The sequence below is a fragment of the Microchirus variegatus genome (genome assembly GCF_963457635.1).
Source record: "Microchirus variegatus genome assembly, chromosome: 5".
NCBI classification, from domain to species: domain Eukaryota; kingdom Metazoa; phylum Chordata; class Actinopteri; order Pleuronectiformes; family Soleidae; genus Microchirus; species Microchirus variegatus.
In genome coordinates, this window is record NC_139806.1 from 37303120 (window position 1) to 37328976 (window position 25857).

At 42.0% G+C, this 25857-nt stretch overlaps 1 protein-coding gene across 1 annotated transcript; it reads left to right on the forward strand.

Moving 5' to 3' along the window:
• Positions 1-4424: 4424 nt before the first annotated feature.
• Positions 4425-24128, forward strand: arhgef49 (Rho guanine nucleotide exchange factor 49; the record flags this gene model as incomplete). Its single annotated transcript, XM_083889763.1, has 8 exons — positions 4425-4510; positions 7445-7470; positions 7564-9109; positions 16628-16826; positions 18759-18966; positions 20469-21058; positions 22369-22514; positions 23294-24128. The coding sequence occupies 8 exons, from the start codon at positions 4425-4427 to the stop codon at positions 24126-24128; spliced, it is 3636 nt and encodes a 1211-aa protein (XP_083745889.1).
• Between the last annotated feature and the right edge of the window lie 1729 nt (positions 24129-25857).

Consider the following 25857-nt stretch of genomic DNA (forward strand, 5'->3'; position numbering starts at 1 on the left):
CAGTTGTTTTTAAGGCTTTCAAACAGATTTTGCCTCCTGGTTGCAGAGATATATTCTTATTCAGTAAGAATATATCTCTTGATCACATCCAGCTCTGATGTCTGCTGAATAGACCTGGCTCCTAGTCAGTAATCCCTCCATCCATCCATGTTCTGCCACTTTTCTACCACAAAATGTAAAAAACTATTTGTGGATCTAACTAAGATTTAAGATTTAAGATTTAAGATTTTCAGAAATACAGGTTTTAGATCAAACCCAGATCAAAAGTCCAGCAAACAGAAGTGTCCACGCAACAATGACTTGTTAAACTAAAGATTTTCTTCCAGGACGTTTAATAATGCAGACGCTCTGAAAGTGAATCCTGTCACATAAAAAATGTATTTCCTCGATTTGATGCTGCTCTTTCACTCTGCCATTATATTTAGAGGAACCAGCTTCTGTGCATGCTGGGAAAAGGGCGGCTGATTTACTGCTCCACTCATAGGGATGAGTTATTCCTCAGTCAACTCCAATGACAGAGAGAGCAGAGAGAGCAGAGAGAGAGCAGAGAGAGTGCAGAGAGAGCAGAGAGAGTGCAGACCTCCAGTGAGACTTTAAACAGTTAATAATTCACCCAGGGAAAAGCACAGAGAGAGAGAGAGAGAGAGAGAGAGAGAGAGAGAGAGCACAGGCACATGCTGGGCACACACTCATGACTATTAAACCCAAACACCACATATCAGCTATTTCTTCTCCATTAACAATGCACACACACACACGTGAGGTTTTCATGACTTAAGGGGACATTACATTGACTTACGGTGCTTTCACACCTATAATTAGATTGCAAGACCGGTGCGGACCAGTTTTGGTTTTGGTTCGTTTGCGTAGGTGTGAATGCAATCTCGGTCCTCTGGTGCGCACCAAATCAACCGTGGTCTCGGACCACTTTATCCACCCTACTTTGGTACGGTTCCTCTGGTGTGAAAGCAACCAAACCAAATGGGATGAAACGGTCTCGTTTAATGCATTATGGGTATGAGATATGGGATAACCCCGGATTTCCGAACATCAGTGGCACAGTTTGGTGCCGTTCTTTGTCGCGTTACTGGGTGCGTTACTGGTGCGGTGTGAAATCGCCCTTACATTCGTTTCCTGGAGACATACTCTAAGGGTGCTTTCACACCTATAATTAGATTGCTTTGGTCCGCACCAGCAAACTGACATGGGTACGGTTTGCTTTCACATATGCATAGTTCTAAACGAACCAAAAAAGACAACGAAGACTGATTTCCCCCCATTATCACCGGGCACGTCGCTTCTGCGGAACATAAGCGCCGCTGTCACCGGAGCTGATCGCTGCCACTCTAAACAATGTGAGCATTTCCACCGGGCACGCCGCGGCTTCTTGTGTGAATATGGCTGGTTCGCAAAGGCTGCTCTGCTCTGATGGCAGTGCTGCGCAGCAAAACCGTGCCGCTGAGGTGGAAATCCCATATCTCATACCCATAATGCATTAAACTAGACCGTTTTGTGTCATTTGGTTTGGTTGCTTTGGTTGCACCCCTTCAGGCAGGTCTCAGACCTGTTGATTTGGTGCGCACCAAAGGACCGAGATTACATTCACACCTACGCAAACGAACCGAACCAGAGCATTTTGGTATAACCACATGCTGTAGGTGTGAAAGCACCCTAAGTCAATGTAATGTCCCCTCAAGTCATGAAAACCTCACATGTGTGTGTGTTGGTGCGCACCAAATGGTGTGAAAGCACCCTAAACTTAACCATAATTACTACAGGTCTAACCCTAACCCTGACCCTAACCTTACCCTAACCCTACCCTCAAACTAACCTTAAAACATTTCTTCAGCTTAAAATATAGTAATTCACATTATGGGGACTTGCTTTTTGTCCCCACAAGGAAGAACAGTCCCCACAATGTGACTGTGTAAGCAGTTTTATGTCCCCACAACATTAGTAATACATGGGCACATACACACGCACACACACACACACACACAGGCACATACACACACACCAGTCTCTTTATTAGTTACACCTGCTCAATTGCTTGTTAAGGCAAATATTAACTTCAGAAAGCATCAGAATTGTAAATAAATCTGACTTAAGTGACTTGGTATAAGGCACTGTTGTTGGTTTCACAAGGGCTGGTCTGAGTATTTCAGAAACTGCTGAGCTACTGGGATTTTTCTAGCACAACCATCTCTAGAGTTCACTAAAAATGGCCCAAAAGATAAAATATCCAGTGAGCTGCAGTTCACCTAATGCTCACAGGACAATAGCCAAACTGCTTTAAATGATAGGAAGGAGACAGGAATACAAATAACCACTCACACCAAGGCACACAGAGGCACCCACACCAGGTCTAATGACTCTTAATCAGGTGTCATAAACGTCATAAAGTGGTCGATGAGTTTAATGTCATGGATGAGATCAGCAGGAAAACCAATAAACAGTCAGTTCACAAACACAGGGAACAAATGAGCTGGAGTTAGAGAAATAAGAAGAAATGAAAAGAAGGCAAATCAACAGTAACAAAGGTTATACACTGGTCTCATCATAGGGAAGAAAGGGTGATAAGATTATATTTACCATGAGATGATAAAAAACTGTCAACCACATATTTTACTTCACTGTTTCTATCAGGGCAGTCGTCGCTTTCATATCTCACATGAGATGTTTGTGAGTAGTCGTGCTTGCGACAGCGATATCTGTATGACCATGACATTTGTGTTTTGCTTATTCACAGAGGATAAATACCACTGACCTTGGTGATCCCATTCCCTCCCTGTACTGTAATACACGCTTGTGTTCTTTATTTTTAAAAATGTCTACTAGTACATAAATATAAAAATAATGACATGGTGTAAACAAACCCATCAGTGGGAGGGAAAAAAACGAAGCTAAATTGTTCCACATGAAAACACAGAAACTGTACTTTTTATCCATGAAACTCATTTGTTCCTGCCAAATACGTACATGTTGAAAAAAAAACCCAAAAAACTGCCATTTCCCAAAACAGCTTGGCTCTGCACTTTATAGTATAACTTCTTTAAATAGAGGGAGAATGTGCATTTTCTGGACTATTCTCATGGTTCAGGGTAATTACACAGTTTAGTGCTTCAGTGACCCGACACGACGACTGTGTGTTTGTGTGTTTGGGGACCGAGTCAAAGTAAACAACAACGTGTGTGTGTGTTTGTGTGTGTGTGTGTGTGTGTGTGTTGGTGGAAATGAAGGAACAGTCATCCAGTCATTCAGTGTTGTAGCTCAGTGAGACTTAGTTAGAAAATCCTATTTGGATTCCTTTGACATTGCTGCATTATAAGTAATCAATCTCTGATTAAACAGACAATATGTTTGACTTTTTGTTGACAGTGAAAACCTCCCAATTATCCAGCTTTGTCCTTTTTTATATAGAAAAGGAAATACTTGGATTTCTGATTTAATCATCACTGTCATCTGTTCATTCATCTGCTGATGATTTGGGTTTCAACACAATATAGTGCAAATAAGGTTTAGAAGGTTGTTCTCAAGACTGCAGAGAAAATATAATGTTTTTTATAATATGTATAGTACAGACAGCCAAAAGGGGGAATAAAACCAAGACTTTCATTATAGAAAAGTCAAATGTGTACCCTGCTTTTGATTATTGGTGCCATTTTTGAGGCTTATATGTGTTTATATGTATGTGATAGAAATTGTGCTGCACATAGATGCGCTGTATGAAAGTGTGAGGGAATAGGTGAATAAAAAAACTGTAGTGTAAAGCAACTTTGAGTACTATACAAGTACAAACCATTCACAATATTGGTATATTTTCTAAAATGGTTATATTTCAATTACTGCTGTATCTTTCTATTTGACTTAAGGTCTGTACGTACTCCACAAATACTCTCAATACTAAAAAAATGTGTTCTTTTTCACAAGGTGGCAAGAATTATAACAAAGTTAGTTCTTAGCCAGGACATTTCATACTTCATGAGAAACTCAAGTGTACTCTTCTTTATCTGTACACGCCATCTCGAAGGTATCGCCATCTGTGCACAATGTTTTGCAATTTGCTTGTCTTTATATGCCTTATAAAGAAGATCCTTACTACCTTGGCCAGCAGATCCTCAAAACTATCCATTACTGTACAACCTTCCGTGCCATTGGACCATGGCCACATTTCTGTCTAATCACAATAGTTGTCGGTATAATTCCTCATAAAGCACTGAACCCAAAAGCATGAATTCAGAGTGTCCAAATACAAAGTTTATTTAAAGTAACAAAATAACTTAGGAAGCAAACAAAACTGAAGGAGAGAGGCCCTGAAAACCTCTAGCAGACAAACAGGCAAAGTCTCTGGGCAGATTAAAACATGCAGGACGAGAGCAGGGCATGTGTCATGTGACGATCAGGATGACAGAGGGTGAATGAGAATGGGTTGTGTATTTGAAAGGGAGACTGAATGGGAGGCTGATGAGGATCATGAGGACCAGGTGTGGAAGTGGGCGGGGAAGCTCAGGTGAGAGGAATGAGGTAATTGTAGGGCAGACAGAGGGTTATAAGGTCTGTAATGACAGGAGAGTTAGTGAAACAGATGAACACAGGAAATAAACAAAAAACAGTCCCTAAGCAGGTGACCCCGTGACAGTCGGTCACCACTCAAGAAAAAAGGTGATGTGTTGAGAACGAGCTGTGAGAACTCCCACATCAGGGAGAGAGAACACATTTCTCTGTTCTTGTATGTACAGGCCTTAAAGCCCAATTTATACTCCTGCGTAAAGTGCTCTACGTAGGTTACGCAGAGTCCTCTGCGTCGTCTCCGACTGCACGAAAGTGTCCGTCACTCCGTCAAGGGACAACGGAGACGGCAAGAGCTGTGATTGGTCCTCAGGACAGGTCGAGCTAAGCTGCTCTGTGCCGGCTCACAGTGAGCACCGAGCGTCCACAGAGGCGGAGCTGATCACCACCGACAACATCGCTGTCAAACTATAAATACGTCATATCTTAACACACACAAACATGTTTAGACTCTAAATGGACAATTTCTCGCCTCAAATTATCTTAAAACTGCGTTCCGTGACACAGAAAAGTGAGAAACGGCCACTGTTTCAACAACAACAGTCTTTCTCTCTCTTTCTCTCTCAGACACCATTGCTCACTGTAGTCAAAAGCACAACAACCTTGCGTAGCGACCCCTACTGATCGGGCGGGAAATTCCAGCCCGTGTCCGTCACCACGACGGAGAAGTATAAAGTCTTGAGGCGTCTCCGTGGTGACGCAGTCGGATAACGCATTACGCAGTCGGAGAAGTATAATGTGGCCTTAAGTCTGTGCTGTTTACATCTGTGTGACTTCATATAAAGTTATACTACATTTAGATTCCAGATTCATGCCCTCTGGTTTTGTGTGGGTGTGTGTGTGTGTGTGTGTGTGTGTGTGTTTGTTTTGGAGCACTCTCCATTTAATAAACAGCCAATAAATGAGATTTGAGGGAAACCACCTGTGCTTGTTACGGAGGTTACTGATTGACTGTGCTCACATCCTCGCTCACCTCTCACATGTGCAGAATGAAGATTTATCCATTACACTGTGAAGCTGCAGAGAAGTGCCTCGGCCCGTTCGTGCTTTTGCATCGGGGAGCGTTAAAGATAATTTGGGTTTTATTATTCACCTAATGCATCAGGGATGAGCCCTCTGAGTCCCTGTGTGTCATAATCACAGCTGTAATCCTGTAATGCTGAGTGTGACACAGACATAACGTAAGATATAGCTGATTAATGTCTGTGTTTGAAAGGCCTACATGGTATTTGTACTCATTACTGTGAGAGGGAGAGAGAGCGATGTACTACACCTACTACTGTCTTCCTCTTTTTAGGCTTCTTGCTAATTTGCAACTGTCTGATTAATCAGAGTGAAAGCACAGAGTTGCTTTTCCAGCAGACAGCCGAGCTGTTATCTTCATTACTTTACCCCCAAATGTACTGCTTTTTCTTAGCTCCACATTCATTTCCTCTTTCGCTCTCTTCTTCCTCTCTGTTACCAGCCCTCCCTCATTTCTACCTCGTCTGTCTCTATATCTGTCTCTCAATCTCGTGTTTTAATAGCTAGACAAGCAGGGCAATAATCCCTCGATTATTATTCTTGCTGCAGAGAAAGAAAAAAAGGGAAAAAGCCAGAGGGGGTAGACAGAGAGTCATTTATATGAGACTGAATGTGATTATTCTTGTGAAAGAGACTCTGTATCCAATATTCCATAGTGTGTGTGTGTGTGTGTGTGTGTGTGTGTGTGTGTGTGTGTGTGTGTGTGTGTGTGTGTGTGTGTGTGTGTGTGTGTGTGTGTGTGTCTGACAAAACACACTGTGTAAAGTATCAGTTGTGGATTTGGAGATATACTGTAAGACCTTAGCTGTGTTTGCAAGTTCAATTTTGAAGCTGTAATCTGGTACGGAACGATTATATCAAGATGTTCATGTCTGAACTCTCACTTTTAAATAAATACTTTTAACAAAGACCATTAGAAAGTTAAAAACTGACAAGGTTTTATAGCTGAACACTGTTAATCTGTATGCTGATAATGCTAATCTACACACACAATAACATACATACTTATAAATTAAAGCCATTATGCATAATTTAAATATTACAACAAACAATTGTCAAATCAATATCTGACAGCTCCACACAACACTCTTTGTGTTTCACAGTGTAGTGTTTAGATCTCACAGCGTGATACAAGACTGAAGGAAGCAACTGCAATATTGCGCTAGTAAAGTGAGACATCTGCAGACAGGTTAGATGATAGAAGATACGAAGAACAGCCCACAACAAGTTTAAGAAGTGAATTCTAATGCTTTTAGTCATATCTGATAGTTTTGGTAGAAGCCATTTTAATATTAAAGACAAACAAATAATATGACATAGATTCTTCTCACACAGAGCAAACAGAGGCAGAACAACAAAAATCTCCTAAAATAGCCTATTGAGTGATTTTAGAAGACTTCTTGTTAGTTTGACTGTTGATTTGCTTAAATGTATTAATGGAGTTGACAAACATCATCTTATATACAGCTGGAAGATGTCACATCTTTCTTCAGTCCATAAAACGATGCACAAATGAATGTAAAAAGTTTCTGTTTATGAAAATTGTACAGCCATTAATATATTTCAACATAAAAAAAAAAAATGTTTAGTTCAATCCATAGAGGTAAACACAAAATCATCAGAAATTGCATTCTATGACGTTCAGGCAGCTATTTGATATTATGGATTTAATGGTTCCACACACTATACAGAAATACAGTACTTTAAACATTGGCTCACTGGGATAATATAGATGTATCTGAACTTTATGAACCATCAAAAATAAATCAGGGCCACAATCACATTATTAAAGGTGTTTACAGGCTTCTGTCTTATTTTATCCTCAAACATTTGTGTGTTTGTGTCCCTGCAGGCTGAAGATCTTCAGAGCTGCTGACTGTGTGTCTGAGTGCTGTTCACTCAGCCCACAGTCATGCCAGACGTAAAAACCTCCTCCACTATGTGACTACACCTCCTCGTCCTCTGCTGCAGCCATGGAGCCTTGTATCGCCAACCTCCCCCTGTCCCCGGACCCCCTGTCCTCATACCCCCGCTGCAGACCAAATGCATCTCACTACCCGGGAATCCAAGGAACTCCCTTCCCGCTCATGTCCAGGTGTAACAGTAGCACCCTGCTCACTAACCTGGGGCTGAGGTACTGCTCCAGCCGACAGGGCCCTCTAGGGTTTGGCTTGGGTCAGGGCATGACCCCGAGCTCCTGCGTTCACACAGGAAGCAACGGCAGCAGACCTTACAGGAGTATGGAGAACCTGAATTGGAACACTGTGGCAGATTCTGGCCTGTGTGCATTCAGTGCTGCCCCCTACAGGAGCGTAGACAGTGAGTTTATTTTACACTATACATCAACTAGCCACTGGTATGACGGACCGCCCGATAGTTCTGTTGTGGGGGATCATGGACTAATAGCAAACCCAGATGGCATGGCATTCTACCCTCGACATGGTTTACCCAGGAAGGACCTACCACTTTTCCCTCAGTTGCTGTTTCCAGTTGGCATTGACGAATTGGATGCGAGGAAAGGCCTGAGGGAGAAACTCCGCCTCCAGAGTGCAAGGTCAGCAGTTGAGTCTCTGAAACCCCTCCCAATGCGTCCCCAAGTGACCCCAAGTGCTGCACCTGTCGAAAAGGATTGCATGCATCACGTCAGCTCGACAGGGGCTGGTCCCAGACCGCCGTCCGTGTCACGCATCACAAACCCTGAGGACATCAAGCAGGAGGTGCTGAGACGCCTACAGCTCCGGAGGCAGAACAGCAGCCCCAACCTCACTCTCCACGACTCCCCGTCTACACCAAAGATGGTAAGAACGTCCTGCACAGTGGACAACATCGCAGGGGACAGGAATGGATTCGATTCTGCATCCAAGTGCCGCAGACCTCCAGTGGGACGGCTGCACATCCCTACATTTGAGGAGTTTAAGAGGATGAGACAGAAGGAGGAGGAGCACAGGAAAGAGTCCACAGCGGGATCTGTGGTACCTGGAAACCTTGAGGTTGATATGCTGGATGCACAAGCATCAGACGGGGAGGTGTCTCCTCCTTCTGAACACACTGTCCGTCAGACAGGAAACAGAGATCTGAGAGGAGAGTCTGAGGAGCTGGGGGGAGACAAGAGTAAAGGTGAAAGGACAGGCAACAGTGATGAACTCCTGCAGACTTTTAACACTGTAAACGGTAGCAGCGCTGATCCCAACTCCTCGTCCACCTCGGTCACCAGCACGTGTTCTCCCATCCGCACTGGCCCATCTCCACGTTCACCCCTGCAGCCGCTGTGCAGCTCAGCCCAGGCGGCGAAAGCGCTCACTGCAGGGGGAGATGAAGTGAGCAGCAGGCGAAGGAGGAGCAGTCTGGAAACAGCTGGGTCGGTTCCTTTCCCGCATAACAGGGAGAAATGGGAGCGACCCTCCAGTTGTTGCCCAGCGCTCCTTCTGGAGGGAACAGACCTGTCCAGCTATGGAGCCAAGATTTATAAGATGAAGGACGGACTCATTGGCTCCGCACTGGACCTCATCAAGAAAAGGTTAGTCTGTGCTGGGGGAGGAGGAGAGGGTGGAGTATAGGGTTCATGTGTTTATTATTGGCAGAATAAGTCTTTTTACTCTGTGATATTGCACACAGGTAGATACTGTAAATCAGTGTTTCCCAAGTCTGGTCCTGGGGGAACACTGTCCTACATGTTTTCCTCCTGATTCAAATGGTCAGCTGATTAGTGAGCTCTACAAAAGCCTGATAACAAACTATTCATTTGAATCAGGTGTGCTGGAGCAGGGAAAGACCTAAAACATCTAGGACAGTGTTCCCACAGGACCAGTGTTGGGAAACACTGCTGTAAAGAATGCTGTCATTGATGCTGCAGGAAGAACAGCATGCAATTATGCATATGAGTGTCTTTACTAAGGACATTGTACAAGAATATGTGTGTGTTTATATATGTATATTTGTATTTGCTAGGACCTTTCCTGGCATGAACACTGACCTTGTCAGGTCCAGTATAGTCCTCATGGAGACCAAAACCTCGCCCTAATGAGGCAGGATCTCATTCCTAAGGAGATACATTTTGAATTGTGGTTCAGTTCAGATTGGACATGAACTGATTATGGATTACTCTATGTTTATGCTGGGACTCAGGGCAGTGTCCTCAGAAGAATAGCTGTGCAGACCTGTGTGTGTGTGTGTGTGCATGAGTCCATCTGTTTAAGCCCCGTCTCTGTTATCGATTTATCTCCGTTATTGTGATAACAGCTGTTGCAGCTAACAGAGTTGGCTCTGCAGCAGAGACTGTGGGCAGGAGGCTGGTACAGACAGACTGAGGTCTAACAGCGTCTCTACAGACCCATCATTTCCCTCAGTCTCTCCTCTCCTTCGCTGTCAGCTGTTGGCTAAATTCATCCAGACTAAGGCCGAATAATTAATCATTTTCACAGCAAAACGTTCTTTGTTGGAAACACTTCATATCCTTACATTTTTACATCCTTCTATTAAAATAAAGAGTAATTAATGTTGACTTGACAACAAATTATGTCACAGACTATATCTCAATCTAATGTGGCAGAAAAATCACAGTAGAACAGCACAATAGATTCTGAGGACAAACCAAAGGAGGTTTGCTGATGATTGTGTACGCTTCTATGTAAATAATATTACACAAAGGAAGACTTGATTAGACCTTTTGTATGTAAACTCTCTAACCCCTTCAAGCTAATGGGAGATATATGCTTATCTTTCCCTGCCTGTCACGTCTGAGTTTGCACTGGTAATAGGAGTGATGGATGTTTGAATCTCTGCTGCTCTGAGGGGAGCAGAAAATATACTTTATGCTATGATTTTAGTACATGTTAGTCTGTGTGACTGGAGCACCAAAGTCATGGTTTATAACTAAATGTGGTTTGCAGAATTTATTACATCACAGCACTGTATAGGTCCAAATAGGTCCCAGGTTTGGATCCCAGTTTGTGTCAATAGGTCTCGTCTATGTGGGATTTACATGTTCTTGAGATGGGAGTAAGTCACAAGTAACTCTCAATTTGTAATTCGTAAGTCTAATGCAAGTTCAAAGTCGTTCTTGCAAAAATCGAAAAGTCAAGTCATATGAATATAGAAGTTGAAGATCATTTCCCAGATATTCAACTTTTAAATATGCTAAAAAAGACAGTCATTTTGAACTTTTGAACATTTTGACTGAATAAATTGGGAAACCGAAGGCTGATTTGAGTCAAAAGTCACTTTGCTATGGATGTACTGTTCATATCTAAACATTAATGTACTGTTCATATCTAAACATTAATGTACTGTTCATATCTAAACATTAATGTACTGTTCATATCTAAACATCAATGTACTGTTCATATCTAAACATTAATGTACTGTTCATATCTAAACATTAAACAGAAGAGAAACACAATCTCATTGTAATGTATCATTACCTCGAGTTAAAACTCAGAAGCAGCTAAACAACCTATATTCATTATTATTAACATCAGTCATCATGAGAACAGTCAGACTTCTCTGTAAGAGAATGCAAACTCTGCCGTCTCACATATATTTAAGTCAATAACTGTAGTTCATTGTGTTTCAACTAACTTTGGAAAAAGCCAATATCCCACATTTACCAAACACATTTGTATCTTTCATATCATTTCTTATGATCTAAGTCAGACCAGAGAGAATAAAACCAGACAAAATTAAACTTAACTTTGACCTAACAATTTTTGCCATTCCACATATTGAAGTCATTTTTTTCTTTAATTAAAATGCATAATTGATTCAAAGTCACTTCTAACATACCTCAAACTTGATGGTAGCTCTTATAACCAGTGCTCAGAATGAGCCTGGTACACTGGCTTATTATTATGATCTTATTATTAAATCATACTATTTCTGCAACAGTGCCTTCCATGACTCTAGCCTCTCTCATCCAGCTCTGGTGTTATGTCCCTTGGTGGGTTGCCAGGTTTGAACGCAAGTCTGCAAAATGGTTGGTTGGAGTTCATGAAATCCTGAAAAAGGCTTAAAGTGATATCTTCAAATATTTTGCCTCCTGGTCAACAGTCAGAGCCACATTGATAAGTGACATTATAAAAACACAGATCATTTTTCATCTCTAATCTTCTAAATTCTAATTGACTTCTAATTTACACAATCGTATATGCAACATTTATATTTTTATGTAAAAAAAACCTCATAGAATGAGGTTAAACTGTAGCAGAACAGAAATATGAGCTCTATATACTGTAGTATATGGTATAAGGTCTCAGTCGTTGTAGGAGTCATTGTGGGGTTAAGTTTAGCTAAAACCAGCTCTGCTAAAACAAAATCAAGCATCCTGGAGAGACCTGTCCAAAAGCTCTGTCTCGTCTGTGAAATGGACTCATAAAACTGAAGTGCATACGGGGGGAGGGAGGTTACTGTTGATGCATTTATGTTGTAGGCTCCTCTTTGCTATTACTTTGAGTAATTGGTCGCCTCGCTGTCTCCCAATTAGGAAAATGTAGGAGCCAATGTGGGGTTAGGGTTAGTTTGGGGTTGATTCAGATGGTTAATGCAGGATTACTTGTTACAGTGTGATTTGTCTAATGTAGTTAATGTCAACCGTTGGCTTTATGCCTTTGATTAAATATAGTCTGGTTTTCTTGCTCTTTGTTGTTTTCTTTAGATAAAAGGCACGATGGACACTTTGATACCTTTGACGTTATTGATACAAAGAGATCGGAGATATGTGTCTGTTTTAGCTACTAAGTTTGGCGTAATAAGGTTTTTTGACCGTCAGGGTCACCAGTGATATTGTTTTACTGGTTGAACCTATTGATGTCATTCACAACCTAGAACATCAAGGGAATATTTCTATGCATTGTGATCCTCGGTAAGCTTGGATACATATGGACAGGTACGTAGTTGTACCATGCACTAAAACGCACATTTTGTTTCATTCGTTAGATTCTTTCAACGTGAAGATGCAGTAGTAGGTAACTGTTACAGTAACTCGATTACTTTACTCAAGGATGTTTTTTTTCAGCCAGATAAAGACGACCTGTGTCCAGATCTTGGTTGTTGGCAGTGTGTGGTCGATGACAGAATAGCAGTTATAATGTTTCCCTGAGTATCTTCATTAAAAAGCATGTTTGAATGGTGAAATGTTCTACTTAGAAACAAAATGTTCAGGTGTTGCTGATGGAAAAGTCCTCAGCTTTGCCAAGTACTCCAACCAAACTGAAGAGTTATTTTAATTTATCCTGAGGGCATCATGAATATGTTGCTTTAAATGTAATGGTTTAATCCTTTGATTAATTATGATACAAAAAACAACAACTTTTGAACCCAGCAGCAGTGCTAGAAGAGAAGTCAGACATTTTGTTTGTTGGACATGGTTTCAAACATTTTCTCTGAATGAACAGAACATTTTATTATAAAAATCCTTGGTTAATTGTCATCCTCCAGAACCTGCTACAGACTAAATGATCTCACATTCAGCATTCTTCATACAAAGGGAATTCTAAAGTTACATTTAAACATCTCCTGTGATTTTTTTTAAATTATGTGTACACATTTACCTCCTTTATGATATTCTGTGTGATCTCTACACCCCAAGGTATTTAACTTCAACCAGTCGGAGCTTACACAGCATGATACGGCACAGGATTCATTATTAGAGTAATATTCATATTATTACACCTTTGAGGGTTTTTAGTATCTACGTAGAGGGAAACATTAAAGCAGCAGCACAGAATTAACCGTATATGCAATAAAGGTGCATCAGTTATGTGTAACATTTTAGGAGTCCACTTTATTAAGTATATATTTTATTTATTCTGTTCTAGATGTGATCACTACAGGAGAAATGCTCATTTAATTCCTTGATACGATTATGCATCAGAGAAAATGACAGATGGGCTAATTCAAGTCTCACTTTGCACAGATTTAAGCGGTGATCTATCACATACAGTGGTTTTCCCAACATATTAAGATGCAGGTTATTACTTCTCATACATCATATGAGACGTGACAGCAAACGCTGTGAAGGAGAGGCATTTAATGACCAAGTGTCCAAGTGGAAACTGATTAGACGCTTTAGAGCTGAATCTTTAAAACGACATTAATTATGTCAGCGCTCTTTTCTGCGTCTGCACCAGTTTAATCTTTCGCCCATTGTTCACCTTTGACCTTGGAGTAGTGTGTGTGTGTGTGTGTGTGTGTGTGTGCTGAAGAGGTCCAGGGAAATGATGAGATATCATTTTATGACTTGATTGAAAGGTTGAAAAATTACAGCATTTTAACTGAGTTAACATTAGAATAATGAGACCTTATGTGAAAGACGATAGAGGACAAAGTGAATTGCATAAAATATCACAGCAGAGGTTAAAAAAGCACTGATTAATGACATCAGTGGACTGGCATAAACTAGCTAATTGTTATAATCTTAAGGTGTCAATAAAATAGAGTTAAAGGGAAAGTAAATGGAGTAAATTACATGAACTGCAGTTTCAGCAATTGCAGAAGGAAAAATGCAGGTGTGCGAATTCAGGGAGGTAATGGAGACAGACTTCTGTTTGGCCCAAAAAGTGATACCAAAGATGGTAGAAATTGCTTCTTTATGCTCTCCTAAAGTAATGTAATTAATAATGTATGCAAGCAGTCAATACATTTTGATATACTGGGGTTTTCTTTGGTCAAAGCATCCAATATGAACTGAAGACATCTCCTCAAGTTCTGGAGTGGACCAAAAAAAGTTAATGAAAAATAGTAAACAAAGCAAACAACAAATGGTTTAGGGATTGATGTGAGGAGTGGAGATAAGATAATTATAACAAGGTAATAAACTTATAAAGACACATCAGAAGTCAATTTTCCGTTAACACGTCAAAAATGTGCCTATGAGTAAATAGTGGACAACATTATCATTAAGGTGCCATATGTAAGAATGTGGCCAAAAACGGTTACTACATTCAAATTCAAAATACCAAGGTCTTTTAGGTTTCGTTTTCTGATGTAACTGGCAACCCGTGGTTGCTCGGCGGCTGAGACTTTACTGACTGCAATGATTGGTAGACGGCGGTAGGTGGCGCCATATGCCAAAACATGATTTCAAAAAATAAACGATTTGCAGTCTGCAAAATATTTTTTTTAATGCAAATATTTTGTCTGTACTGTTGATGTTGGTGAGTTCAGTTTGTTATATGAACATTATTCCTGAGTCTCTGTGACATATTAGGAGGATTTTATGGCCAGTTGATTTAGATTTATCACATAATGCACCTTTAAATTGGTTGTATTTAAGATATGCAACTAGAGGTTAAACCAGGTACTACAGTCCAAATGATTGTCATGTATTGGTGACAGAAACTGAAAGATGGATCCACGAGGAAATACACTTATACAGCATTTCTGCATGCAAACAGACTGTAAATAACATTTTAAATTGTGAATTAGTGTGTGTATCATTGTTATCAGTGAATTAAATATTTAAATTTAACACGTCAGTAATCTCACACCCCATTATGACTGAATACAGTTAATTTTCTTACAGTTTGTAAATGTATAGCTGCTGTTCTGTTGTTACATAGAGAAAAAGGTCATGGTTTTTCATTCCTTCGGTGCCAGACTCTGCTGAGTCTCTATAATATGGCGACTACAGTATAACGTTCATTTACATAAAATAATAATGACCTGTAAAAACTGCTGCTTCAAGGATTTTTCTTTTTTTGGTGGCGATAGCGGTTTATTATAGGTTTGAGCCTGTGCTTGTTGGACTGTGAAGCTCACCAGTGTTTGAAAAACAAAATCAATAGTGTATGTAGTCTGTACTTCCTGTTTTTAATGGTGTGTGCATTATTTCTGAGCTGCAGTGTGACCCCACAAGGGAATTGTATTTCTTTCTTAGCCTCTTTTAGCTCATAGTTTTGGTTTCACTGCAGATGTGATTGTTTTGATCGCTCTGTGTTTTCAGAAATGACAGAAAGATGGGTTATTGGCTTTCTTATCAAAAAACAACAACAACAAAAAAACAAACTCTGATAAACCCACATGTTCTCTTTTGCACAAACATCAGAGAGTAGAGGGAGTGGGACATTTACTTTTTAGGGGATTATCAGTGTTGGTTTAGTTACTCATGGTGTTCATGTGCCCTCAAGTGGTCAAAACATTTTGGTCAGATTAAAGCACTGAGAATGGTCTGCTCCACATTTAGACTTTTATTATTGTTGTTATTTATGTGCCTTTATTGAACATATATCACAGAAAGGGAGAGAAAGCAAGATTTTGGTTTTTAAAAGTGACTTCATTGCATCAGTTTTTAGTCATTTATTAAATTTCAGTATTTGACAAACTCAGTACATAAAAATGAGTGAACAAAACACTTTCAAAGATAAATCATTAATTTTTCCCTTATGATGATTCCCAAGTCAGAAGTGTATTATCTAACATTTGAATGAGGCAGATTTAGGCGACACTTCACTTGCTTTTTCTCTGAATTGTCTTTCCTTTTTACAAATGCATGCATAAATCTCTTTTTCTCAATAATTGATTCTCTGCTATCAGACAAAAGAGTGAAAGAAGAAAAAATGTGACATATTTTTGTGTGTGGTTGTGTGTGGTTGTGTGTGGTTGTGTGCAGGCAGTGTCCCTGTGTCTGAGTTCAGGTGTCGATGTCCACCAATGTGTCCAATTACTGTCCCCCTGTTGCACGGTTAAGGGTGAGGGTGCAAGACAAGCACTATTGATTTTTGTGTTTGAGGAGGTTGTAGAATGATGATGATGGAAGTGAAGGGGCGGGTGATGAGGACAGAAGAAAACATGGCAGGAAGCAGAGAAGGAAGGAATTAGGTGGAATGAATGACAGGGGAGCTGTAAAGAGAAGAGAGCTCTGCTAGCATGATTATTCCCCCCCCCCCCCATTCTTCCTCCTTTGACTTTGCTTCTTCATTTACTTTCTTTTTCCTGTATCCTCCCTCTCCTTACCTTTCCCTCTCCCCCTTGTCCTTCCCTTTCACTCTCTCCTTCCTTCCTTCCATCCATCCTTACCTCACTCTCTTCCTCTGACTACCAGCTGCAGTGCAGAGATTTCCGCCGAGACCCCTGTCAGGCTGTCATGTGACCGTCATGGAGGCTGTGACATCACCGCCCCCTCTACCGACTGTCAGCCCTCCGTCGTTGCCATGGCAACGTCGGCAACGACCTGCGGAGCTGAGGCTGGCGAAGAGACGCCTGCAGGAGGAGCGGAAAGAGGAGAGGAAGCAGGAGAATGCGTAAGGATTCCTTTTCATTTTTGATATTCCATTTTATGTCGTCTCTCTCTCTCTCTGTGCGTGTGTGTGTGTGTGTGTGTGTGTGTCTTTGTTCGCCCGCTTTTCACCGCTTGCCTCACAATGTGCAGAAACACAGATCTATTGGTATGCAAGGATGACAGGGACAAGCAAGGGGACTGCGACACAAACACACACATGCACACATCGCTCAGACACACTGATGCAGAGGTATTTGAGAATGAGGCAGAACTGTTTTCCAGCATCAGCTCGACGTGTGAAGCTGCAGCGAAGAGAGGATTAAACGAGCTACATTCATGCTCCTCTCTGCTGGATGAAGCCTGACACAAGCCTCAGCTGCAGCTAATATCGTGCAGCCTCTCTGTGCATCTGCAGAACAGAAGAGTCGGACTGACATGGAGTCGCATATCTTGCTTGCAGGTTGTATGATGTGGATGTGCGTTTGATTTTTGGCTTTGAATCCGCAGTGGACCCTGACTCTGCGTTCTTTAAGTAAGAGCTGCTCTTTGTTAATTCATTCGAGCGTGAATTGTTCTCCTTTGATTGCTGCAAGCTGTTTATCACTGTCTGCCGGCAGGCGATTAAAACAATGCGACGCCTTTCAGTGGGGTGTAGTTGCAGGAGAATTGTCAACATGTAATCACGAGAGAGACGATCAAACCATCAAATCCAGTGGATGTGGATGATGACCCTCAGGTGAGGAGGTCCATGTAAGAGGCATGACCTTTGAACTTTCAATATCAGCCAACTCTCAGGGGCTTGATAGACCCTAAACAGATTTTGAAAGCCACGTGAGGAGTGTTTGTCTATGTCAGTGTCAAGAAATACCTTGTTTCACCTCATAAATATATGAAAACCCATCGATTTTATTTTCAAAAATGTGCATAGTCTTCTGGTCTGATTGTTAAGGCCAAACAGGAAGTAAGAATACACTGAATTGCCACTAGGGGCAACTCCCTGGTTGCAAAAAGAACACAATTTGAATGGAAGTCTGTGAAAATAGAATATACTTCTCTCTAGATCCTGAAGAGTTAATGTTCTCAACGTTAGGTTCAGGTTCAACAGAACATGATCCTATTCTGAGGAAAACTGAGGCTAAATCATGGCACACGTGATTGGACACAAATGTGAGTGACAGCTAGCATCATACAGTCATTTTCAGCTCTGAAACCTATACAAGGTGCTGATCTAAGCGAGAATCTCAAAGCTTCAAAATGAGATTCAGATTCTTAAGGGTGATGTCATCACTGTTTGCCATTGAAGAAAATACTGGAGATTCTTTAAACTGTGACTCAGGGACAGACCTCATCTCTAAGGCTGAATGGTTTTGATAAGAGCAGATGCTTGGTTGTGTTGCTGACTAACGTTTAGTGCTGCAGCTCACTATGAAATGTGTATTTTGCAGAGATATTTACAGAGATATTGTTGTGACACAGAGCATGCTGACGTTGTACATGAAAATATCTCTCACATAGAGCTGGTTATAGAACTTTAATACTTTTGTGTTATAGAACGACCTTGCTGTGTTTCACCAAATGGAGCCGATAAGCATTCAGCATCTGCTCATGATTAGCTTTCCTGAAGCGTGCAGACGGTTACGACCAGAGATGGAGCTCATACCCCGAGGGCTTAGCAAGTGTGTGAGTGTGTGTGTTGTGTATTGAGAGGCTGGTGCTTGTTTAAAGAATGAATGTATGTCAAGAAGATCTGAAGTGACTCGAAAATTTTACTGAGCAATTGTCAGTGCATGGATAGAATGTGAGAGCAGACGGTTGCTCCACGTTTTGGTGATGATGATGATGATGATGATGAAGGTGACTGGACCGGCTGGACATTTTTCTCTCGTCATCATTTTCTCTGCAGATGTTTTCTTGTGTTGCTATAGAAACATGAAACATGTGTCCTTTCACCCAGCAGCTCAGCAGTCTGGGCTGCAGGCGCTCCAGCTCGGACGCGGCCTATGAGCCGGTGGAGACGGTGAGGGCGCACCGCGAGTGTCGCCTGCGGCCACATTACAGCGACCCCATGCCAGCCGACGCCTCCAAGCGCAAACAGCTGGAGATGAAGATCGCTGCTGCCGCTCGACACCAAGGCCATCGGCGAGACCGCGACCGAGACAGTGGTGAGTACATGACACACGAGTTTGACATGTTTTGTGTTTGTTAACAGTTAAATCCTGAATAGAAGAATATTATATTTTGAGTGAGTCAGAATCATTGTAACTGTAGCTCTGGTGGTTGGTTTGTGCTCACAGGTTAATATGAAGTAGACACTCGTGGAAACCATTTCTAACACTTCATTTATCCATATTTTATGCATCAGCTCTGATGAAAATTGTTTGTTTTTTCCAGTAAGAGTAAAATATCTAGCTTGACGTATAACTTCCTGGACAAAACAATTTATTTCTACACCTCAAGGCACAAACGGCACAACATACATGTTTTATGAACTGAACCATGCCTGTAACTCACTCCATAATCGATGAGGCCATCAATCATGCACTGGTTCTTGAAATGAACCCCTTCCATCCCACATTTCCTTCATGCAAATCGTTATTGTCTTTTTGTTAGACCCTTCAGAACATCTCCCCCACCACACACACACACACTAATGCTTTTTCCTGTCAACAGCAACTCTTTGACAGCAGCCTTAGGAGTCAGTCATGATGTCAAATGGTGACCTTGTTTCTCTTTCCTGCACATTAGAGGAATATTGACTGTTTATTGTTTGGTTAACCTAGTTTGTTCCACCATCACATTATGCTTTCATTTGGTTTCAACCCTTTATGAATTTGCACTTTGGGCATGACAACGTTTAGTTTCAGGGAGCTGGCAAATTAAATTATGTTGTATTGTTCAGTTTTCTGTTGTGTGCATTCATGAATTCACCCTTCCAGTGTCACTGCTTTTCCCCAAAGCTATTAAGGCATCTGTAACTTACACCATCACTGAATCTGTCCAAAAGATGACAAGGAAATCTGTAGATAGGTGTTTTTTTGGTATGTGGTAAAGGCAATGTTAATAAAATGTGTTCCCATCCCTCACTTATTTGGGAATATAGTGGGAGGGAGGTGGAGTCTGTCAGGGCACGAGAGTTTGTGCAGTCACTCACCTGCGAACGTACTGACACACTCAACTGTGAGACTGAGGACGTGAATCTAAAGCATGAAGCACTGAACGAATCAGTGAACGAATCTTTTGAACATTTTATCTTAATGAACTGATTCTAGTGATTCAGTACAGTCAAATGAACTGCCGTTCCCATCACTACTTCACAAGTTCCCAAAGATGAGGAATTATTTGCTTTGCTTAACGTCTCTGCAAAGGAACAACATCTCCATAATATGACTGTGTAAACACATTTATGGCCTCAAAACGTGAGTATTACCAGACTCACACACACGATCTGTGTTGACAACAAAGGTTCAAACCTCAACTGGAGGAATCTGGAATCTAATAATTGCAGAAAGATAATATCTATAGTCTTCATTTTGACACAGCTGTAATGACGAGCCCACATTATATAGGCGTGGAGAGGATGTTATTAATTGTGAGTGTGTGTTGTTTGAATTGACTGTGCAGACTGAATCAATCCGTAAACACTAATGAATCTTCACTTCACCAGCTCCTGCAGCACTGCGCGGTCGCTCAGAACCTCCTGGTGAGGAGCGTCAAGTGGGTCTGGGTGTGACTCGGTCCAGGCAGCATCGCTGGAGCACCATCAGCAGTCTGAGTGCCGACAGCGGCGTGGTCGGTCTCAGCGATGAGCGTGAGGAGGAGGACAGCGAGCCTCGGCGTTACCGCAGAAACAGAGGAGCTGAGGTTGAACGGGTGGACAGTGGCATCGGGCCGGGTTTGTCCCGAACCTGGAAGAGGCCGTCTGCGTCCCTCAGAGCCTGGGAGGCTCAGAGACCTTGTCCAGACTGTGGACTGAGGGAGGCCTCCTCTAAAGAGCGAGGAGAGCGTATGTGTGAACGTTGCTCCAAACTACGCACAGAGCGCAAAGAAGCCATCCTGGAGTTCCTCAACACAGAGTCAAGCTATGGCGAAGACCTGCGGATCATCAGAGAGGAATTTTACTGTCCCATGCAGAGCGCTGGACTGCTGACCGCTGAGCAGCTCACTGTGGTGTTTGGTAACGTTCAGGAGCTCATAGACGTCAACGACCGCTTCACTGAACATCTGCAGGACACGATCGACCAGGCCTTTGACCAGGTGACCCACTCACTGTCTCACAGATTTCTAATGTTCTCTGCCTTTGTGTTACTTTCACATCCATAAAATGTAATGTAAATGTAAACCTTTTTTGTGTGTTACTGATTCTAGAAGGACATAATGATGGGTTTCAAGCTTATATTTCAATATCTCATTAAGACTTGACTTTAAAACTCAGCAGTTAAACAATTAAATGGGCTGACCAGTATGTAAAATGATGTTAAACTGCAGACATTAGCATCCGCCCCACACTCAAGCTCTCCTGGGTTGCCAGATATTTTCCAAAAGACAGATAGAGGCAATACACTGGCTGTACCATTGCTATCAGTGAAGCTAAGATTTAACATCAGTGTATAAAGAGTGAAGTGATGGCAGTCGCATTGATACAGTCTGACTGATTAAGTTAGGAGGCAAAACATCATTATTACTGCATGAAACTGCTGTGACTTAATTTTTACACGCGACATGCACAAACTAGTGACTCGTGACTTGTAAAGCAGTTATTTTAGGTGTACTGAATCATCCTGTTCTCATGAAAGATAGTGAAAAGCTACCACGGAGCCATGATCACGTGCTGATGCACTATATCCCCTAACCCTGTCCGTCACCAAAACAGTATCTTTAACACAAGGTAGAAACCTGAAAATGGAAGATAATCCATTCACCGAGCGCACTTCAGATTTTTTTCACCAAAGTGAGTCATTGGAGACCCGTTAGTTAAACAGAATTGTTCAGTACTTCCTCCATGACCGCAAAACAGACTCCATCTGACACTTCTTGCGATTGCAGGCTTTCAGCAATGCTGTGGCTGAATACGCTAATGGAATAGCAAAATAACTGTGCCGTGCCAAGGCGAGTCACACTAGTGGAAAAGCGCCAGTAGATGAAAAAGGACCATGTTTTTCTATGTGGCTGATAGAATGCATACCTCCCTAAGAAACAACACGATATACAACCAGTTGATTTTACCATGAAGAGACTATTACCATCTTAGCTCAAACTGCTGCGATAATTTGTAGATAAAAATCTGTCGAGCTCTGATTAGACTCCATTCACAACAACTAGCAGGATATCATCCACTCACATGGACGTGTTAGTCACCGTATGCTACAACTGCTGCAGTCACATTATTAATGTAAATGTACATATTCCGATTATATATTTTTGGTGACTGAACATATCAGCCAACCTTTTAGAGGATGTATATATACTATTTCTGGAAGAAGCTTGAAATGACAAGTTTTTCCAGAGCAGGAAGTGAGTGTGTTTAAAACTAACTTGACCACTTTCTCTCTTGGTGTTGACCTCAGGGCGATGAGGATCTGCTGACGGTTTACATAGGAGAGATCTTTCTGGAGTTTGTCAACATGCTCCCAGCCTTCCAAACATACTGCCTGCAGCAGTCCACCTCAGTTAACATGCTCAACACACTGGAGAAGGAGAAAGAACTGCTCAGGTACAAACACAGGACAAAGACTCAGCTCTCTGTTGGTTCATGAGGTTGGGAAAGTTTTCTTTGGGAGCTTCCTCGAGCTACTGCTGTGACTGTTCTGTGTAATTCTTCATTGAAAAGACAAGGGGTTATCACTAATTCAGAAGAAGATTCTATTTTGAGCGTAGAGCTGCAATGGTTCATATTTTTAGACAGAACCACAGCTCATTGATGAGTCAGGCTGTCCTGGGAGTTCCATTAATCAACATATATAGAGATCTCCCAGGACGTGCACAGACTTTAATAAAAGCTTAATTTTCATGAAGCTTTGTGCAAGTTAATGCAGGTCATAAAGAGCAAAGCCATCAGCGCTAAAACTAACTGCATTTCTATTTGTCACAATCATTGACCGTTAAGACTGAAATTTCTTAAAGAGGAATAATGTTCATATAAACTGAACTCACTAACAACAACAGTACAGACAAAATATTCACGTTAAAAAAATATATATTTTGCAGACTGCAAATCGTGTTTATGTTTTGAAATCATGTTTTGGCATGTGGCGCCACCTACCGCCATCTACCAATCATTGCAGTCAGTAGAGTCTCAGCTGCCGAGCAACCACGGGTTGCCAGTTACGTCAGAAAACGAAACCAAAAAGACCTTGGTATTTTGAATTTGAATGTAGTAACTGTTTTTGTCCACATTCTTACATATGGTACCTTTACCAAAAGAACAAAGACAGAATTCTTATGATTGAAGCATTCCCAAATGAAACTGTATTTTTCTGTTTTTCTTCTCAGAATCTTCCTTGATGTTTCCCAGAATGACAACACAGCCTTGCGTCGTATGAACTTGCGCTCCTTCCTCATGGCACCCCTCCAGCGCGTGACCAAATACCCGCTTTTATTGAGCCGCATCAGTAAGGTCACCCCCGAAAGTCACCCCGACTATTCTCGCCTGCGTGAGGCCAAGAGTCGGGTGGAGTCTCACTTAGAGCACATCAACATGAAGACTAAGCAGGAGGGCAACGGCGTCAGCTGGTCCCTCCGTTCGTTCCGCCGCGACAGCCGCAAGAACCGCGAGGTGATCAACATCGAGATGCGAGAGTTGTCGATGAAGACGGTGGGTTGGGCCAGAGAGTACACGCGTTTCGTCATGGAGGGACCACTCCAACTGTCACAGCCAGCAGATGGTCAGTGGGTGAGGAAGGGAAGCAAGGCCCTCAAGTTCCAGAATGTCCAGAGTCTGCTGATGGTGAGCACTCAGCGGGCAGGTGAAGCTCCAGGACAGGGCACTGATGTAGGTGCACGTGGAGATCAGGGGGAGGGTGGTGGCGAAAGCATCCGAGACGGAGTGCTGATTCTAATCAAGGACAAAAGCAGCGGGAAGTTCACGGTGCTCAGAGAGCCCATACGTCTGGGAAACTGCGTGGTGTCAACGGATCCCGACTGCGAGGACACGTTCGAGGTGCTCGATATTCGACGGGAGTCGTTTGTTTTCCGCGCCTCAGACAAATCACGCACTCAGCAGTGGTTTCATCAGTTAAAGAGATACACGCGAGATCTGGGCACGTGGAGAAAAAGACGCAACGCTTTGCCCAACATTATGATTAACACGAGTCAGACGCGCTCCTGAGACCCAACCATCCGTCGCCTTTGTCACACTGTACATACTTAACTCCTTCTTCCTCCTGCAAAATCAGACAAGAAAAGTTTGAGTGACACCACTGTTGTAAAGAAAAACAAAACGTGTTCTTTCTCAAACGTCTAAGAGGAAGATTACAGCACTTTTTTTCTTACAAAGCTACAAGTGCTATGAGCTACTGTCGTGAGGATTTAATTTAAAGCTGTTATGGAAAAAGAAAAAATGTCAGTCTTGGACAACCAAAAAACTTGGGCTGTTCTCGTCAGCCTTGATTGTAAAGAGTGTTTGCTCTTGGAGAAAAAACAAGAGCTGAGGTGAGTCTGTTGAATGGCATGACTGAACGTGACTGACTGCAAGAAGAAAAACTGTAATGTCACTTTTTATACAAGACAGTTCTGGGGGAGGGACATTTGTTTTGGTATGTAGTGATGAGGATGTGGTCAAAACAGCATTGTTCAGTTCAGTGGTTTCTTTTTTGTCCTACAGCCCTGTCCTCTCTGTGTGCCGCCCTCTACTGTGCGCCGGCGGTAGAGCAACTTTCACTGCCAGAGATGCAGTTGAGCAGACCTCCTGTATCACTGTGTTTTAAATGAGAACTCACATTACAGCAATAATATCTGCCAGTTTCAAAACTAGTAGCTACTTTATCTGTTTTTCCATTTCCTTTGGCATCATATGTTTTTATTTCCAACATTGAATCTTATCCTTATCTTCATCTTAGTGCCATGAACGCAGCTGGAGAGAAGTCTCGTCAACCTTCTGTGTTAACATCTCATGGAATAGATTATCACACACAGGTCCAGTGTGCAAGAATTTGTGACATCTAATGGTGACTGTGCAGACCCAATTTGTTCCGCACAGCTGCTTCCTGTCCAAACAGACTACTTCCTGTTTAAAGGTCACATAGAGTGGTCCTGTTGCACATATATGTTAGTTATAGAGGTCTACTTACATACATTAACGTGTTTTTATGGTCAAAAACATCCTAGTTGCTGTAAACGAGCCGATAGAAATCCTCTTTTCTGACGCTGTCATTCTCACACCCAGAAGACAGACTGTGTTGTGATTGGCCAGCCACTGTAGAGGCTTCCCAACTGTCTTGTGATTGGCCAATACCCAGAAGTGACATATTCAGCACACCCGCTCTCAGAAGCACAGCTCCCCCCTCTGGAACGGAGGATGCACTGCTCCTCATTATCAAAACATTGTTTAAAATATCTTCTTCACGACTCCCCGCCTCAGTCCCTTTGACGACCTTTGACCCAGAGTCAGACCCAGAGTCAGAAGACACTGTCGCTCGTGAAACACCTCCACAACGGACGTTATTCTTCTTCGCCTGAGATTACAATAAAACACAGTGTTCTCAGCAGTGGCTGAACTGTTTGTTTTGAGCCTTCAGGGGTTCTTAAACAAGGTAATGATGCAGATACACACTAAAAAACAGCGTTCATTTAAACTTCTGGTCTAGGTCCACTTTAAATAATTTGGCAGTTTGATGGATTTTAAAATATTTAGTTTTAGTCGTCATTCTTATAAAGTAAATACACGTTAGGGTTTCTTCTTTCGTTTTATGAAGGAGGCAACCTCACCTGTCGTATAACGGTGACACACTTTTACAAAATGTGTAGAACAAATTGGGTTTCTGTTACTGTTCTGTTATCAGGGAACTACGATGGACTCTGCATACCAGAAAGGAGATTGTTCTCCCTTTTGCACAGTA